The 18,029-nt window shown below is 36.3% G+C and overlaps 2 protein-coding genes and 1 pseudogene across 5 annotated transcripts; 1 reads left to right on the forward strand and 2 right to left on the reverse strand.

Annotated features, from left to right (window-relative positions):
- LOC103341109 (UDP-N-acetylglucosamine transporter UGNT1-like) lies at positions 1-4,764 on the reverse strand. Of its 2 annotated transcripts, none has more exons than XM_008244587.2 (10): positions 4,439-4,764; positions 3,389-3,465; positions 3,140-3,298; positions 2,910-3,043; positions 2,689-2,819; positions 2,540-2,584; positions 2,327-2,424; positions 1,375-1,482; positions 395-451; positions 1-290 (listed from the first exon to the last, which is right to left on the reverse strand). In XM_008244587.2, the coding sequence occupies exons 1-10, from the start codon at positions 4,563-4,565 to the stop codon at positions 216-218; spliced, it is 1,011 nt and encodes a 336-aa protein (XP_008242809.2). In that variant the 5' UTR covers positions 4,566-4,764; the 3' UTR covers positions 1-215. The 2 variants fall into 2 exon arrangements, with proteins under 2 accessions (XP_008242809.2, XP_088898535.1); XM_089042409.1 differs by lacking the exon at positions 4,439-4,764 and adding an exon at positions 3,585-3,774.
- A 2,213-nt stretch (positions 4,765-6,977) lies between these two features.
- On the forward strand, positions 6,978-12,917 carry LOC103341108 (RabGAP/TBC domain-containing protein). Of its 2 annotated transcripts, XM_008244586.2 has the most exons (15): positions 6,978-7,196; positions 7,281-7,454; positions 7,568-7,619; positions 7,730-7,837; positions 8,539-8,623; positions 8,944-8,998; positions 9,534-9,935; positions 10,162-10,221; positions 10,778-10,876; positions 10,968-11,078; positions 11,229-11,300; positions 11,404-11,520; positions 11,821-11,970; positions 12,211-12,311; positions 12,488-12,917. In XM_008244586.2, exons 1-15 carry the CDS (start codon positions 7,134-7,136, stop codon positions 12,822-12,824), a joined length of 1,986 nt encoding a protein of 661 aa, XP_008242808.1. In that variant the 5' UTR covers positions 6,978-7,133; the 3' UTR covers positions 12,825-12,917. The 2 variants fall into 2 exon arrangements, with proteins under 2 accessions (XP_008242808.1, XP_088898537.1); XM_089042411.1 differs by lacking the exon at positions 11,404-11,520.
- A 409-nt stretch (positions 12,918-13,326) lies between these two features.
- On the reverse strand, positions 13,327-14,621 carry LOC103341107 (uncharacterized; annotated as a pseudogene). Its single transcript, XR_016122568.1, has 3 exons — positions 14,386-14,621; positions 14,143-14,272; positions 13,327-14,064 (listed from the first exon to the last, which is right to left on the reverse strand). The product of XR_016122568.1 is annotated as an uncharacterized LOC103341107 (transcript).
- Positions 14,622-18,029: the final 3,408 nt, after the last annotated feature.

The raw sequence follows: 18,029 nt of genomic DNA on the forward strand, positions 1-18,029 counted from the left end.
TTAGGTGAAATCAGAACTTGTGCAAATATTTGATAAAATTTTAATCTTTTGAGAGTAGCTAATAAAGACACTATATTTATTTTTCATTAAGAAACCTCCTCATGAGGATACAAATCAAATTTTGATGCAGGCAGCCATTCCCAGTCATTGGAGCACTTTACCTCTTCTATCAAGGAAAGACTTGATGCAGCCAACCAGCCAGCCATGCTTGCTTCTTATTTCCCTCGGAGTTTACAGTAAGCGTATAAACAGGACCCAAGAAAACCAAGAGATTGGCCAGCAACATTCAACTTGAGGTAAAGCAGGGCAGTAGTTCACGTGAAAAGCAAGCAAAATATTGACTGTCAGTAATGAGCATTGCTGGAATTTCAGGCTAATGGGAGTTTATGCTTACCAAATCAAACGGGAGCCCACCAAACAGTAACCAGCCAAGTCCAACTGTAAAAAGATCCTAAAATAGCATGTACAGGGATGAGCTGCGATTGATGAGAGACAATAGTAGCATGCATATGATAAAACTATCACAAAACTAGAAATTTGCCTATCCTTTTGGTCAGTTCGTGGTAAACAACTAAATGCTGATATCAAGTCCAGCAGTTTGGAGTAGCAAATTGAAAATTGAACAAGGTCTGCCCCTTGAATAATTGAATACCACTTGAAAATTCTCACCATCTTGTGCTCTATGTTTGTCAAACTTCTGGGATAGTTTTGAAACAATTTGATGGATCATTGGGAAAACTGACAGGGTGTGGCTCACTCAGCCGGTATCGTTTGGGCCATCACCTCTATGGGTTTTTTAATAGGAGATTCATTATTATACCAAATATATGAGTCTAAATTATAAAAAAAATCATATATGAAATGGACTTTAGAAACACACCCAAAGCCCATTTACAACATAACAAAAGACTTTTAACCTCTTTTAAATTACAAAACTGTCATTGATCTCTTAAAACAAATCCGACCCCAAAACCTCATAAAAAACCCAAAACACTCAATAGGGCATCAAAGTAATTTTATAATCAAAATTAAATTCAATAGGACCAGCTGTCATTTTTTGGGTTTTTTTTGGATTTGTTTATAGAAATTAAATGATGTAGGGTTTATCTATATTATTAGTGCTAAAAATGAGTATATGACTAAATATCTCTTTTTTAATTGAACAAGAAATGATGTTGCAGAAATATTATATTGGTGAATTTTTGACCTAAAGGTGACAACCACATGGAAGCCACTTGACTTGACATTCTACACTCAACAGCAATGCGGCATTTTCAAGAGAACACAACTCTATGATGATATCAATATGACATGACCAAGACTTGAATTGTCGGCATGGTCAGGGTGGCAAAAGTTCCGAACAGAGTTACACACCTTCAAATTACCACAAATTGTCTGCGTGAGAGCTGAATTGAGTGTTGTATTCCAAAATACGCAATAATTTATTGAAAAAGCCATAACACAGGAAAAAAGCATCACAGCCTGCAAAACATTCCAATTCAGAAAGTTCAACTCACACATGTAAAAAATTCCAATGATGGCAATGGCAGATATATGCAGTGCTCTCTAGTAAAGGAAAACAAAGTAAATATAGATAAAAGGTAGTTTTCTGGAACCAATCTAATATTTCTTCGAGAAAGGACTGTAGTTAATCATAAGCTAGTTACAGAGGAACTACAGGATGCATCCGACCCAGATATTGATACAAAGTACTCAAAAGAGGATACCAAAATGAGTGAGTTGATGGATAAGAAAAAATAGAAGCACAAGTTTTAAAGAAATCGGACACTCACAAATTTCTGTCACATATTATGAACTCGCTAACAAGGAGTTGTTGGAGAAGGTTGTAGGCTAATGAAATCAAAGTGGAATTACATATCGACATGTATTAATAAGAAAACTTTCCAAGTGCTGCAAGGACAAGGGTTGTATGGAGCAGCTAGAGCCTAAAATACTGCTCTCTTTTTTATGAGAAACTAGAATTCCGTTTAATGTTTTTTGTGCTTAAGCACCAGACCAACCAGGAGACAGACATGTTGACCGGCTTGAGAGTAAGTTAACAATACCAAGTAACAGAAACATGTCTGGCTCATTATGAACGAGAACATTAACAACCAGTTTGAATTTGAAGACGTAGAGGCAATGTAAAATCACCAACATAATTACCATACAGAATATATATATATATATATATATATAGAGAGAGAGAGAGAGAGAGAGAGAGAGAGTGAGTGAGTGAGTATATATATAGCAAACAGTGAAGAATTTGAAGAATACTGGTGGTTGTACTATCAGAATGACAATTCTTCTCATGAAAGGGGAGCACCTGAAACCCATGGGAGAATAAATACGGGAAGTTTATCATCCTTCCTAGTTCACCACTGATTGAGGTCCAAAACAGCAAGATTGGTCCACATATTATTCCTACAACAATACAGAAAACAGATTTCTATATAAAGTTAGTTCAACCAGAGTACATTTTGCATGGAAAAATGAACCTCAAGGTGAACATATAAATTTCAGTTAGGACTTATCTCACCGTTGCACCACATTAGGCCAAAGGTACTAAGACCACTGGACTTACCTGCATGATTGAAACATATTATGTATTAATAATATTACCTAATATATACCCAAGTCTCGCATAAATAAATGAGGCATAAGATGACACAAGAACGAAGATACTACCAATATGAGCTATAGAAGCAAGATATATTGCTGTACAGATGTTTGCAACAAAAACAACACCATAACTATAGGCATCAAATGACAAATCCCGAGCTCCGGCAACAACTGCACCAAGTATAATTATCCCGACACTGATGAAGTCCTTGGATGCATTCCATTAAAGGTGTTAGCAACACAGCACTAATCACAAAACTATTAGGGAAAAGTAAATGATTGCGTACCTGCCCACAACAGGATATGAATGTTTCTGCCTTGTCAAAATATACTCAACAATCATTGTAAAAGCAACTGTAGTCCGTCTGAGGGTGGTGTACATTGGAACATTTATACCACGCACTGATGCCATTGTAACCAACTTTCACCATAAGAATTATAGATATCCATCATTAGAAGGAAACTGGTATATAATGTATAGCCAAAAAATGTGAAAGATTATCCATACTATACCTACCATATAAAGCAAATAGGATATTGCAAGAGGAAGAGTGTGAACCAACGTCTTAAATGGTACCAGAGTTACTGGATTGTTTGTAGTGATCTGTGGTTCAGTTGTGAAAGAAATAATCTTCCAACATTTCATTGCATACAGCAATGTACATGATGATAGCATCTGAAAAAGAAAGAGGGTACCATTCAATTAGCTAATGTGCTACCTGGAAAAGTCATAAAAAAAAACCAACTTAATTAGCAAATATGCTACCTGGAAAAGTGTGATGACATTTGTAGATGGGAAATTGTATGAAGACAGGGCTGCTTTGTTGAACATTATCAAGAGAACTGCAGAATGAATAGCTGCCTTCATGAACAATTATTGACCAATACATTGAAATTTGAAAGGTAGGTAACAGAAACTAGACACAAACAATTGCGACCAGTGCACTTCTGACATCACATACCACTGAGAGAGCAATGCTGAAAACCCCATTAAAGAAAAACAAGTATAAGCAGGTAAAAACAGAGCATTAACAGTTATTCGTTTTCAATTATTCTTATCTCATCAACAGTCCTTTGTTTGTCTGAGTCCTACATATTTCAAAACCTTCCAGTCAAAAGTATATCTGCATAATTCAACAACACCACCCACTACCAGTTCCTACCATACCATCTCACCAGATCACAGGCATGCTCTTATCTTCAACAATGGCCGTGCAAAAGTTAAACTTACTTCTAATTCTTTGTCTATGCTTACAACGACCAGAAATTCTCCTCTGTCCCTTCACTGTCACTGACTCACTGCTCCATTATTTATGGAATTGACCACATCAATGCGTCCACCATAAGTTCCTTCTGCCTTCCAAGGCCCCCACCGCATTATCTCTTCAAAGATCCTTTAGTCAATAACTACCCCACAAATCCTCTCCCAGTTATGTCCTAACCTTTGCCTATTCACTGTATACAATTTTAGCCCAAACCAAATGTACATATATACGTCACTGTATACAATGCTGTATAAACAAATATAATGTATTTTTTATCCAAGGAAACAAAATACACTTCCTCACTCAGCCTAGCAGTAATTATTATGTTAATCATATCAATAAGAAAATTAAAAAAACCGAAATCTTTTTAAATTCCAAAACTCTTTTCTTTTCCTTTCTTTTCTGATCAACCAAACAGAGCAAACCATACAAGAAAAAAAATGAAAAAAAATGGCACACCGATCATACAGGCATTAGTGCTGAAAAGAACAAAAAGAGACAAGGTAGAAGAAGCTGGCATGGGCAATGGAGAATATATAAGAGAAAGGAACCTGCGGAAGCCATGTAGGAAATGGCAGCATAAGCTCCTTTCCTGGTCATTTTGGGGCCTTTCTTAAGCCTCTCTTGGCTCTCCGAAGAGCTAGAGACTGGTAATTTCTGGTTGCTTTCCGCGTCCATGGCCAACCAAACACGCCCTTTCTTTCTCACAGTCACAGACTCGCAGACTCTCACTGTTAAAACTTTTGATATTGAAAAGGAAGCTTTTGAGTAGCTTTTTTGACGCAGTGGGCAGTGAGAGCGTAAACAACTATATATAGCCTAGAGAGAGAGAGAGCGAGAGGAGAGAGAGGATAGAGGGGAGGGAATACTTGAGGAAGGAATGATGATTCTTCGGCGTAAAAATATTTATAGAAATTTTTTATACTAACTAATAAAAATAAAAATAATAGCTTTACCAATAAAAATTAGGGAGTAATCATACTTATAATCTATAATATGGTCATATTTGGTAATTAGGATTGAATCGGATTATAACTTATATAAAGTATTATTGGATTGCATTGGATTATAAGGTATAATTAAATTGCATTGGATTATAAAGTAAAATTGGATTGCATTCGATTACATTGAATTGAAAATAATGAATTAGCCAAAATAATAACACTAATCAAATAATGTGTTTGATACTAAGGGATCCAATTAATGTTATTTTTAGAACACCAAACATCTCGCTGGGATTACCAACTACATAATCCAACTGATCAAACATGCCCATATTCAAAAGACAACTTTCTTTTTCAAACCAATAGATTAAAAAGACAGTTATATCCATCTTCTACACAATACAAGGGGAGTTAAACAATAAGGGTGACATAGTAATTTAACATAAATTTTTAATCTCGACCTTCTCTCCACTCCTTTAGTCCTTACTGTTTCAGCACATCCGTGCAATATAGAGCACATGCATAGCATGTATGATGGTTAGATGTACATGCATAATGATGTGAGTTGTTTCTTTTATAATAAATTTAATTTTAACCATAGGAGGTTATTGCTTGAGTGAATATTTATTTATTGTCTATTTGTATCTAAACAATTTCAATAATATACTAAACACGTTAACGGGTCTAGTACATTGCAATTTTTTTTTATTTTAAAAATTACTGGAATTGCAACTTATCTATTTTCTTTTAATTTATTTAAATCAAAATTAAAATGTTCGATATAAGCTAATGTGATGCCGTGTTTTATTCACTTATATTTAAGTAGATAACTTGTGAATAGCTAGTACATCAGGGAGCCACAAAGGGCTATCCTCCATCCATACATGAAATTCTAAAGACACAAGCGTATGCTTTGCCAAAAAATGTGATGTTTGATTACACTCACAATGGATAAACTGACATAGGAGAGTACTAAAAAAAATTAAAAAGGCTTCTTGCTTCATCTATTAAGACAACCTCAATATTCTAACACCCTCAAAAAGGCTTGAAATAACCTCTTTTGCATCAATTCCCAAAGAGTAATGTTATTTGGACACACAACATTGACCACCTTATGTAGCAACTGATATGTCATGCCATGTTGATTAATGAATGTCGCAATGTCAATTAATAAATGTTGACATGAGGCCACTCATTAGGAATGCTATGATTTTTTAATTGATATGGCGACATTTATTAATTGACATGATATAACACATCAGTTGCCACATAATGTGGTCAGTTAAGGTGATTAATGTTATGTGTCTAAATAGCATTACTCATTTCCAAAAGAACAAAACGGAGCCCATATGACTTCCCCAAAATAGGAGCAAAAAGCTCCGTTGATTTGGGAGAAAACATTTCGTGTAAACCCTTTGAAGCAGCTAAGAGTAAATCACCATTTCCATCTCAAATGACCACCCCCAAGCCCTTAACACTAAACTGCAAGTTAATCACACCACCAACATTTAATTTAACAAAATTACATTTAATTCATTCACTTATATTTGATCGAGATTGAACCTAATTACTTATGATAATAAGATAAAATAAGCTATAATCATTTGGTCTAACAACAACTAAGCTTCCATTTTATTGAAAAAATGTATTGAGTTCAAATTTTATCGTTATTTGTTGGAAAAAATAATAAAATATTGTTGACTGTATAAATAAATTTTGAATAAATACTTATAGTATTATTGTATTCTATAATTTTATACCCCTATTTAGGATCATAACCAAAAAAAGTGTGGTCCTCAAAACTTGCCCGAAATGTGTGAGTGACAATCTCTGTTGGGCTTGGCCCAACAAATTCTTTTACTTCTGCGCAAAGTTGGTGCATTTCATGTTGTGAATTTTTGTTGGGCTTTGGTATACGTAATGTGAGTATTAATTAATTTTCTTTTTAATACACGTGAATATTAATATTAACCAATTTGCAAAACCTATTGATAAAGAAAGCAAATCATTTCATTTCCGTCACACAATGCAAATCAAGCGACCGTTTCCAAAACCAACGGCAGAAATCCTATCAGATGCATACAACAATTTCACACCTGATAAAGGCCCAAGCTATCTCAAAAGGAGGCGACCTCGTTACGCGGACGAGCCATACCGCTTACGTGTACACACCACGCCATAAAAATTCTCCACGGTGACCCCACTGCCTTGGCCACTAAGGAAAAAAGCACCATATCCTCCGTCTCTTCTCTCTCTCTCTCTCTCTCTCTCTCTCCTTCTATCTTTCTGCAAATCGTAAGCGATGCAAGAACCCGAGCTTCACGATCTCTCCGACGACGCCGATTACGCTGCGTCACAGCAACACGTAAGCATTTATGCGGAAACGCAAACTTTAATTTCATCATTTGGGAGTTCTTTACGATAATTAATTAGGATTTATTTGGTTTAGGGCTCGGCGAGCATGATGCGAAGCGATAGTGGGAAACACAGCTCGTCGAGCGAGCACGATGGCGCCGAGGTGGTTTACTTGAAAGATAATGTTACCATCCACCCAACTCAGTTTGCCTCGGAGAGGATTAGTGGAAGATTAAGGCTAATCAAGCAAGGCTCTTCTCTATTCATGGTAATATTAATTAATTAATTAATCAATTAAATTAATCTTGATCGTTTGATTACTAGTGTATTTGTTAATATTTTAAAGAATTATTAACGTGTTTGGTTCGCTGTAATTTGTAGACATGGATTCCATACAAAGGGCAAAACTCGAATGCTAGGCTGACTGAGAGAGGTTCCGAAGCTAATTTTTAGAGTTTAGAATTTTAATTTTAGTTAATTTATTAATGTTTTTGTTTCTTTTTCCTTTTTCTTGACTCGTGGTTTGTGCTTGTGGTGGTGCAGATAGGAATCTTTATACCATAAGAGCAGTGCCATTAACGGAGGTTCGGTCCATTCGTCGCCACACTCCGGCGCTTGGATGGCAGTACATTATTGTCGTTTTGTCTACAGGTAAAACAACCTGCACATGATTTTTAAGGCCTAATTGTATATGGTGTTGGCTACTGTTTGTTTGGTTGCTTTAGTAGACAATCTTGCTCGTGCAATAAGTAATTGGAATAATCTCTTCAGGAGCTTGTGTACATGATATATACTTACTATTTAGAGGGTAAGCCACAACGGTTGCCTAGTTGGTGTGCCCAATGTTCCCAATGTGGTGTGATCCCAATCCGTATGACCAATATGGAAGTAGATATATTAAGTAGAGAAGTCAAATCATATTATGTTACAAGACTCCAATTACATTTTATAATATCAGAATTTTTTCATAGCCCAACACTTATTTCAGATATTTCAATCTAAAAGGAAAAACTAAAGAATTTTAGATATTATCTTACTGTGTAAGAACAATTTGCGCATACAATTCAAGAAATCAACTAGATATGCTGACAAATCTTGTACATGATCTAAGCTTAAAGGAAAGAAAAGGCATGGAATGTGTATCATCTTGGTTTTTTCTTTTATTGCAAATTAGTTTTAGCTTCACTGTATCTCGTCATGTTTTTCTTAATATTGCATCAATTTACTATTTCTGCAGCTAGGTACCTATCTTCTGCTGGTTGGTTTATTTAGGCTTATATCTAAAGCTGTATACTCTTGTATGATGTTTTGTTTATATTTGTATATGTGGTCTGAAAGGAAGTATTTTTCAGGACTTGCGTTTCCTCCTCTGTACTTCTACAATGGAGGAGTCAAAGAGTTTCTTGCTACAATAAAGCAACATGTTTTTATTGTGAGGTTGGTTATTGTTAATAGACGTTATATTTATCTGTTCTGATCTTGGTTTCTCCATCGCAAGTTAAAAATAGATAGAAGTCCATATATTGGAACTTGGAATTAAATTTTTATCCATAAGGAAAGGTTTATGTGGAGCTTCAATTCAGAATGAAGTATTGTTAATGCTTATGCAAGCGTGTGTTGTGTGCGCGTGCGCATAAGATGGAGATATCTTTGTGCTTAGTTTGTAGTACTGGTATGCCATTTTGCACATAAGTGGTGTTCCAACTGTAGGTTTATTCCACCATAGTTCGAATTTTTATTCTGTTTAACATTTCCAGGTCAGCTGATGATGCAAATGTATTTCTGGTTAATGATTTTCAAAATCCTCTCCAGGTATGCATTGTTTGAGCTAATGAAACCTCTCCTTCAAGATGAATGTCATTTTATATTACTATATACTTTGTACCAACAATTTTTTTTCTGCATGCACTTAGCACACAACAATTATTATAAGGCAGTCATTTTTCGTTAGTTGATAGATACATAATATTTTTGTGCTGCAAAATTGTCCTGCATCACAATGGAACATCTATTTCCCTCTCTGTGGATAATGATCCGACTTATATTAAAAATGATGGAAGTGTAATAAGAGAATTTCTTAAATGCATATCATGCTTTCATTAAACATTAACCGGCTTGCCCACTCCCTAGTCTCTCCTATCATCTATTTCCAGTAACGCTGTTTTGTTGACATAATAACATGATGCTCTTCATATGTTTTATGGCTTAACCTCGTAATAATGTGAAGTCTGACCAAACTGAAAGGTGGAATTGTTCTGCTCTTTGTGTCTTGTCAACTATGGTCTTCTTGATGTTACTGCCAAGCTGGAAACTGCAATGTTTTCTTATGATTTATTGGTTTCTTCAGAGAACTCTATCATCTTTGGAGTTGCCTAGGGCTCTTTCTGTTGCAAGTGGACAATCTACATCTGTCTCAGTTGGCGAGACCTCTTCGGATGAAAACCAGGAGAGAACAAGTGGGGATGTTTATGAAGGAAGTATAAGCAGTGCTCAATACAACGAGAGGCAAAGACAAAGGGTTCATGATCCTGCACGAGATCTTTCAATTCAAGTGTTGGAGAAGTTCTCTCTTGTGACCAAATTTGCTCGGGAAACAACTTCACAACTCTTCCGTGATAATCATAGTAATGGATATGGTGCTATAGAAAGGAGAAGTAATAACCTGTCCCCCATTGATTATCCTCAGAAGGCATCTAATGATTCAAACAAAGTCCCTGATAAAAGTCCTGTTCCCCCAGATTCACTGGAGGTAATTCTTCTATTCTATCAAGTTAATTAATGCAATTTGGGAAAAATTGTTGCAATCAATGTGTTATCAAGTCATAAATGGACTCAATGAATTTTTCTGGCTTGGTGTTCAATAGAAGTTCACAGTTAAAATGGGGTTTTAAGATGTAATTAAAGTTTAGTCTAGCATACAATGTCCTTCTAATTATCATGCCCAGTGTAATCACTATCTTTTTTCAACTCCGCAGTTTGATAAAGTATCACTGGTATGGGGAAAACCACGGCAGGCACCTTTGGGCTCTGATGAGGTAATGGATTTTCTTTTAGAAGATAAGGTCTGTGCTAACTTTATGATACTATCTCTATTAGCCATACATATCTGGGAGGTATGATGTGAGTTAGTTTCCTGAAATTGATTGCAAGTCTTGCAGATTTATGATGTTCCTGCATAAATTTACTAGAGTTGGTTTCACTAGTAATATATGTGATGTGTTCTACTTTTTGGAATTCCATGATGTGCTGCATATTGTATTTTTTAAAAGTCTATTGATGCCACATTGACAATTTTAACCTGGGTATCAGGTTCCCATTACTTATGAGATTTGGTTTGAATGCTTAAAGCCAGACCTTAACCAATTGGAGGTTGGGATCATGTTTTCAGATTAGAACCAATGTAGTATCTATCAAAATTAAATAAACCAGGCCCATGTGAAATTGGTTGTTTCCATTTTTACAGATTTCCTTGTGCAACTTTTGTTGTGAATATCTAAAATGTCCCATTGATTCCATGCCTTTGGGCTATTTCTGCTAGAAATGTGTGCATATTATCATATTGCTTTGTTTAAGTTTCACTTATTTTTGCAGTGGAAAACCTTCTTGGATTATGAAGGGAGGATCATGGACTCTGAAGCTTTACGAAAGAGAATATTTTATGGGGGAGTTGAGCATGAATTACGAAAAGAGGTTCGTATACTGTTGTATGTTGGGTATTATGAGCTAAGTGATTTTTTATTTATTATGCATTTTCTTATTAGTATTCTTAATTATGATTTAGGTCTGGCCGTTCTTGTTGGGATACCATGCATATGATTCAACAGAGGCTGAGAGGTTATACCTTAGGGCCGTTAAGAAGTCAGAGTTTGAGACCATAAAGAAGCAATGGCAGGTATGTAATAGCATTATTGTAATTTTATCCACTGATGCACACACACACACACTCTCTCATCTCTCTCTCTCTCTCACGCACAAACATCACAACTTTCATGAGTAGCTTGATTAGGTGGCGTAACATATGTATTTGTATTTTCCTCTGCAGAGTATCTCCCCAGAGCAGGCCAAACGATTTACAAAATTCAGGGAGAGAAAAGGCCTGATTGAGAAAGATGTGGTATCATGAAACTTGCAGAATTTATTTTGATCTTTCATTTCACGTATGAATTAACAGTACAGTTTTTAAGTCAAACTGTTAACTGTGTTCTAATTTTCTTAAGGTAAGGACTGACAGATCTCTCTCCTTCTATGATGGTGACGATAATCCAAATGTGAACCTGTTACGTGATATACTGTTAACATACTCATTTTACAACTTTGATCTTGGTTACTGTCAGGTGATTACTTCTTGTGCCCAGTGGATTCTTGCTGCAGTTGGCTGCATAGAATTTCTTTACATTTATGCAAAACACAATAAGCTGAAGTAAAATACCATTGTACAATGTTATCATCAAAATGTGGTTTGGATAGTTCATGATATATTGTGTTGATCATCTTCCTGTCTCTTGTGGTGATGTTTTAAATAATGAACTCCTAATTGTTAGTTGTCGTAATATGTTACTTCATAGCCCAGTTCAATCAGAGCTTCTGTGTTCCTTGTATTCGTTATGTATATATATCTTTCTTTTGTCTTGCAGGGCATGAGTGATCTTCTGTCCCCAATATTGTTTGTAATGGAGGATGAGTCAGACACATTTTGGTGTTTTGTTTCACTGATGGAGCGTCTTGGGCCCAATTTTAACCGGGACCAAAATGGCATGCACTCTCAACTTTTTGCAATAACTAAGGTCTCTCTCTCTCTCTCTCTCTCTCTCTCTCTCTCTCTCTCGTACATGCCATCATATTATGTGATGGAAACATTGGATAGCACAACAAGCAATCTGCATAAATTGTGTAGCAAAACTTTAATGCCAGTTATTAGACGTGAAGATTTGGTGGCTTGGTCCTCTATTTACCTTACATTTGTTTTGCCAGGCAGCAATAGTAGTTCTGTGTTTTTAATTAATTCTAAATCATTGTTGTTGCAGTTGGTGGAGTTGTTAGACATTCCGCTGCACAATCACTTTACACAGCATGACTGCTTGAATTACTTCTTTTGTTTCCGCTGGGTTCTAATACAATTTAAAAGGTCTGGTTCCTTGATCTACTAGTTGATTATTTAGTGTTCCGCATTCTGTTTAATCAATGTACATGTGTATGTATATGCTTGGGGGGGTTACTGTATAGTTGATCATTACTACACAATGTTACTGTATTTTACTTTTGCTCCCTGTTTCCTAATAGAGTTTCATCACATATCTTTAGGGAGTTTGAATTTGACAAAACAATGCGGTTGTGGGAGGTATTGTGGGCACATTATCCGTCTGAGCACCTGCACCTGTATGTGTGTGTTGCGATATTGAAGCGACACCGTAGTAAGATAATCGGGGAGCAGATGGACTTTGACACTCTATTGAAGTTCATTAATGAGCTGAGTGGTCATATAGATCTTGATGCAGTTGTGAGGGATGCGGAGGCTCTGTGTATATGTGCTGGTGAGAATGGTGCTGCGTGCATTCCACCTGGAACTCCACCCTCATTGCCTGTTGATGATTATGGTTTATTATTGTATCCGCAACAGGAACTAGACGACGTTTTGTAAATGAATGTATTCCCAATTCCCATTCCAGGGAGGAAAGGATTGGATTTATCAACTTTAAACTTGGACATAGAAATCAAACTTTGCTTTAGACAATTTGCTTATTTTTCGTATTTGTCGGTTTACCTGCATCAGTGATTTTACAATATATCATGTCAATTCTTATGATACAATCATCAATTGGCCAAATTTTTATTATTTATTATTAATTCAGTACCGGATTTACTTGTGATTTGTTGTGAGTATTACTATTGACATTGAGTCAAGTCAACTGTGAAGTTTTGTATCATACGACTACGAGTCGAGTTGAAAAGTTGATTCATTAGTTGAGAGAAATCAAAGCTCGAAGGCCTCGAATTCCTTTTTAATTTCATCCATGTGATGTGTGGGTAATTCAACTCTACCGAGCCTGCCTGCCTGGGGTACATCGTACATGTTAGGTGTATGATTTTGCCAAAGAAAAATAGAGGACTGTTCTGTTTGATTCAGATTTTGTGCGAAGCTCTGCCTCGTTAATATATTGTTTGCATTTTAAAAAAAACAGATTCTACTCCCAAGTATACAAGTGCTCTTATTTAATTAAATTATGATGAGGAGATAAGGAGAAGAGGAGATGAGGTGATGAGGAGAAGAGGAGATGAAGAGATGAGGAGGGTCGGGCAGCTTCAATTAATATATCACCAACCTAGATGATGATCAGCACACGCTAATGGCAAAACTGATTCCATGTCAGCCGCAGTAGCAGCAGCAGACGATCCAAATGCTTCAAAGAAAAGAAAAGAATCCAAATAGGAGGAAGAGGAGGCGGCGTCGGCGGCGATGAAAGGCTCATCGTGATCAAACAGAAATGCTGCGTTCAAGTTTGTAGGCAGGTACTGCAGGCAGTCGTGGTGCGATGTGAATATTGGAGATTCTACCATGTCATTAATGTCATTGTAGTAACAGCTGGCACTGGAAGTAAGGTTTGATCCGTTTGGTTCCTGGCGATGATCATGATCAAAGTCAATGGCGTCTTTCTTCTGAATTTGATCATGATCATCATCAGTACGATCAGTACAAGTGGTGGTGATGGTGCTGCTGCTGATTTTGTTCTTTTTCTTCTTATTAGTGACGATCTTGTTCAAATGGCTACTTTTTCTTTTGGGTGCAGCTGGGCAGCTCATCTTGTTCAAATGGGTATTCCAGTAGTTCTTCACTTCATTATCCGTTCGACCAGGAAGCCTCCCAGCAATTCAGTGACCATCTACAAATATATATAGGTAATTAAGTACGTAGGTCAATTAATTGTTTTGATGATGATTAAAGATTAAATATAACTGACCGATTGCCAAGAAGCTTATGCATTCGGATAATGAGGTCTTGCTCCTCTTGGGACATGTGTCCACGTTTTATGTTGGGTCTCAGGTAATTCTTCCATCTCAGCCTACAGCTCTTTCCACTCCTCATCAGACCTGCATGCATATCATATATTTTATATATGCGTATGTATGTGCATGTGTTTAATTGTTTGTGTTTGTATGACTATGAGAAATGAATTGATTGGCAAGTAAGTAAGAGGAAGTACCTGATCGCTGGGACATAGTGGCCCAATTGCCTTCACCATGAGTTTCCACGTATTTTTTTAGAATCAAGTCCTCCTCTGGCGTCCACAAGTTCTTCTTGGGCGCCTGTGTATTTGCATTTGCTGCAGCTGGTTTCCATGTCACTACTGATGATGATGATGATGATGATCTTTTCTTGTCCATGACCTCGCTACCTACCTACCTCTATATGAAATAATAAATTTCTAAGTTAAAGAATGAAGACATGAATGGGGTCTTTATATATACGGAAGGTAGGGGGATCGACAGCATGGTGTGCATGGGGGCCCTTATTTAATTTTATTCATCGATCAATAAATTCCTAGCTACTTTAGCTTTTTTCTTGAGTCTTGACAACCAAGACAACCCCACGACTCTCCTGTCAAAGCAAATCTGCTTCCCACTATGGCTACTTCAAATTTTGCCAAATAATTATTCAGATTCTTGAGAGAGAGAGAGAGAGAGAGATTCATAAAATTCAAACACGTATTCACTTAATGCGTATCACTGTTCTACGACTTGTTGTACTTGCATGCAGAAGATGATATATTGTATAAATACTCACTCCCTTACAACTTATCACATTCGTCAGATCGGATGCACGTACGGTGTGATCATCGATCATCACTTTATCAATATCTTTAAGCTTTGCCCATGTGGGTTTGTTTTGATTAATTACCCTTTCCCTTTTGCTTGTCTCATCACTAATTTTTGGACTGAATCTAATTAAGCATTGAAATGTATAATATGCAGAGGAGAGAACTGTGTTTGTCTCCACTGTAATCATGAAAATAAAGAGTTGGAATCTTTCATTATCACTTGAATTAATTTTAAAAGAAAACAATGCTAATATCTTCAATTAATTTGAAAAGAAAATATAAATTCCGATAAACTCAATGCCAGGCTTGCAGCCCCTAGAGAACAAGTGGGACATACTTAGTATGAAGTTCTATGAAGTGATAAGAAAGGCCCCACTCTCTCTCAAGGAAGGACGAGGAGGAGGGACATCTTTAAACGAGTGCCAACTTTTGCGTGAAAAATGCGGTGTCGATCTTTGTTTTTTTCTATTCTGATTTGCTTGCTGGTATGTGCTAATAATGCAGCTAGAATTGGAAGGGGAGTAAGTGGGGGGGGCCATGAAAGCAGAGGCAGAATGACAACATGACCGTTCGTCTCTCAGAAAAGCACATGCTCTCAACTCACCTCAACTCAACTCAACTCTTCCCTTGCTTTCCAGGCTAGCTAGCTATATTTGTAATTATTTCTCCTTTTTCAGTTCCCTGCCTTCAGTACTATTTCATTGTAGTTTTGGTAACAATCATGTTGCTCATCATCATTAAATAGGATGACTGGGAGCTAGCAGGGTTTCTGGCTTCAGATTTCCAAAAGCTGTTTAATGTTTTTACCACATTGGTGAATTTTTTTTATAAAAAAAATTGCATATTTGGATGTAATTTGTCTCGCATATGCATGTTTCTTTTCCTCTTTCATTTCTTGGTTTAGAAACTAAAGGGTGCTTAGGAACACTTATTTTGCTCCCTCTCTCAGCTGCAATACCTGTAATTAAACTAGCAGGACATGCATATAGGAAAATCTCAGAGTTGAAAATGGAAATTGAATCAGAGGAAAAAAGATAATAAGTTGATCGTGTTCCTAGACATTGCTAATAAATATATACATATAGATAAAGTCAGGCAGTACATGTACAGCACAATTATATAAGTACTTAAAGCGCAGTTTGATGGGAGTTTGGTCCTACAACATTCTCAAAGGGCTGCATTATATTCTCTCTGACACCATTTTTTTGGCTTTCCCATTCATTATCAGCTTGTAAAGTTCTCCACCATTTCTTGTCTTTTTGTATATAGAAAATGACAAGTTTGTGTGGACTAGAATCCGTAGTTTGGGTTAAATCTTCAAAATTTGGTGGATTTCCTTTATGGAGGGCCAAAGCTGCTATCAAATCTCTCTCTCTCTCTCTCTCAAAAGAATGGAATGCATATTTTCATTTGTCGTAGAAATTAAGCTGAAAAGCTATATACATTAGGTTAAATAATCATAATTAGCAATAATTTTTCTTTATGATTTCTGCAGTGCGAATGCTAACTTCAAGTTCAACGACCCCCCTAAGCCGTGCCGCACAGCACAGATTGCTAACAATTAATGTAAAGATCATGAGTAGACTTTTAGATTTATAAAACCCTGAAAAGAGTTGCACGATTTCAAGTTTTTGTTGATGCAAGCGAAGCCAGGCCAGCCATGCGCAGATTTCGAAGCCACTTTAAGCTGGCATTATATATGTGCATGTTGAGGTTTTAGCTAGATTACGATTCCTTCGAGTTGAGAACATCCACTCCACTCCACTCCACCCATTATTTGCACAATGATTTTCACCTTTTCCTCTTTTTCTCTTTACTTTCCTGGACAAATCAAATCACGCATAAATGTGATTTTTACCACTGCAAAGCGAAAGCAAAGCTCTCCAATATGAATATTCTGTTCTACCATCAAAATCCAAAACCCCACCTCTTGGAGAGAGACTTTAACGCAACAAGAATATAGCACTTTTTCTCTCCTGTCAATAGTGTAACGACATAAATGATAATTTTTTCATGTGTCGTTGCATTATTAGTCTGAAATAGCAAAACAGTTTTATCCCAATTACAAGTTACAACAAAGTTTTTATTCTCTCCTCGGCCTGGTTGCCCTGCAAAATGAGTTTTTTTGGCCAATCCAACAGCCAAAGTTTCCTCTTACAGCTATTTACCTTATTACATGACTTACAAAAAAATGTGTAACTTTTTGGTCACATATCCCCACAATATGCAATGGAGTATCTTTCTTGGATTGAATGGATTATTTCTTTTCAGAATGAGAATCGTGCTTGATTAATTAAAGCCCTACGTAGCAATGAAAGTAGGGCTGAAATTCTTGACTTGACTTCATGCCATTACTGGTACCGCTTTGTCTCCTAATAATTCATGGTAACTTAGTCCCTACCCCAACCCCAACCACCCAAACAACGTTTTTCTTTGGCTAATCAATGAATTCATTTTCTTCAACGGAAAACAAGCTGTAAAAGCAGCAATTCAAGCATCATTATATTGGGTAGTATAGTGAATTTTTTTTTCAAAAAAAAAAAAAAGGGTTGAGTTGCTTTCAGTATATACGAGTGAAAGGGTTTGCTAATGAAAGCTTACTCAGCGTTGGGCTATGATTCTTTCGTACAATTTAAGTGGACCCAAAAAAACAATGAGGGTAGCAAAATTCCATAGTGAGAGTGCCATATATGGATTTTTCATGAACCTTCATAATAGAATACGATCATTTTATTAAACTTAAGTGAAATTACTAATCATGTACCAATATGAAGGTCACATTTTATACATATATGACACCTCACCATGTAACGACTCGTTATTCTAAAGCAAGCAAGCGTAGTTGTGGGTTGTACAGGCCCAATGAATATTTATGTGTTCTCTTTGCCCGTATCATGCAATTTTGGGCTTAAAGGTTGAAATTTCATTTTTGGGCCGCAAATTTGAATCCATTCAATTAAATGGGCCTATTGGGTACTTTTAAAAACAATCCAAAAATTGGACTAGAAAATTACTACAACCTTTTATAA

Source organism: Prunus mume, linkage group LG8 (genome assembly GCF_029339155.1).
Source record: "Prunus mume cultivar Tortuosa linkage group LG8, ASM2933915v1, whole genome shotgun sequence".
Taxonomy (NCBI): domain Eukaryota; kingdom Viridiplantae; phylum Streptophyta; class Magnoliopsida; order Rosales; family Rosaceae; genus Prunus; species Prunus mume.

Bases quoted from the DNA above. Each gene is read 5' to 3' on its own strand.
- LOC103341108 (XM_008244586.2), top strand. From the start codon at position 7,134: ATGCAAGAACCCGAGCTTCACGATCTCTCCGACGACGCCGATTACGCT. The intron at 7,838-8,538 runs GTAAAACAACCT...AGTATTTTTCAG, and splicing joins TATTGTCGTTTTGTCTACAG to GACTTGCGTTTCCTCCTCTG. The intron at 9,936-10,161 runs GTAATTCTTCTA...TCAACTCCGCAG, and splicing joins TTCCCCCAGATTCACTGGAG to TTTGATAAAGTATCACTGGT.
- LOC103341109 (XM_008244587.2), bottom strand. From the start codon at position 4,565: ATGGACGCGGAAAGCAACCAGAAATTACCAGTCTCTAGCTCTTCGGAG. The intron at 3,466-4,438 runs GTTCCTTTCTCT...TTCATTCTGCAG, and splicing joins TTCCTACATGGCTTCCGCAG to TTCTCTTGATAATGTTCAAC. The intron at 1,483-2,326 runs GTGCTCCCCTTT...AATGTTTTGCAG, and splicing joins TATTCTCCCATGGGTTTCAG to GCTGTGATGCTTTTTTCCTG.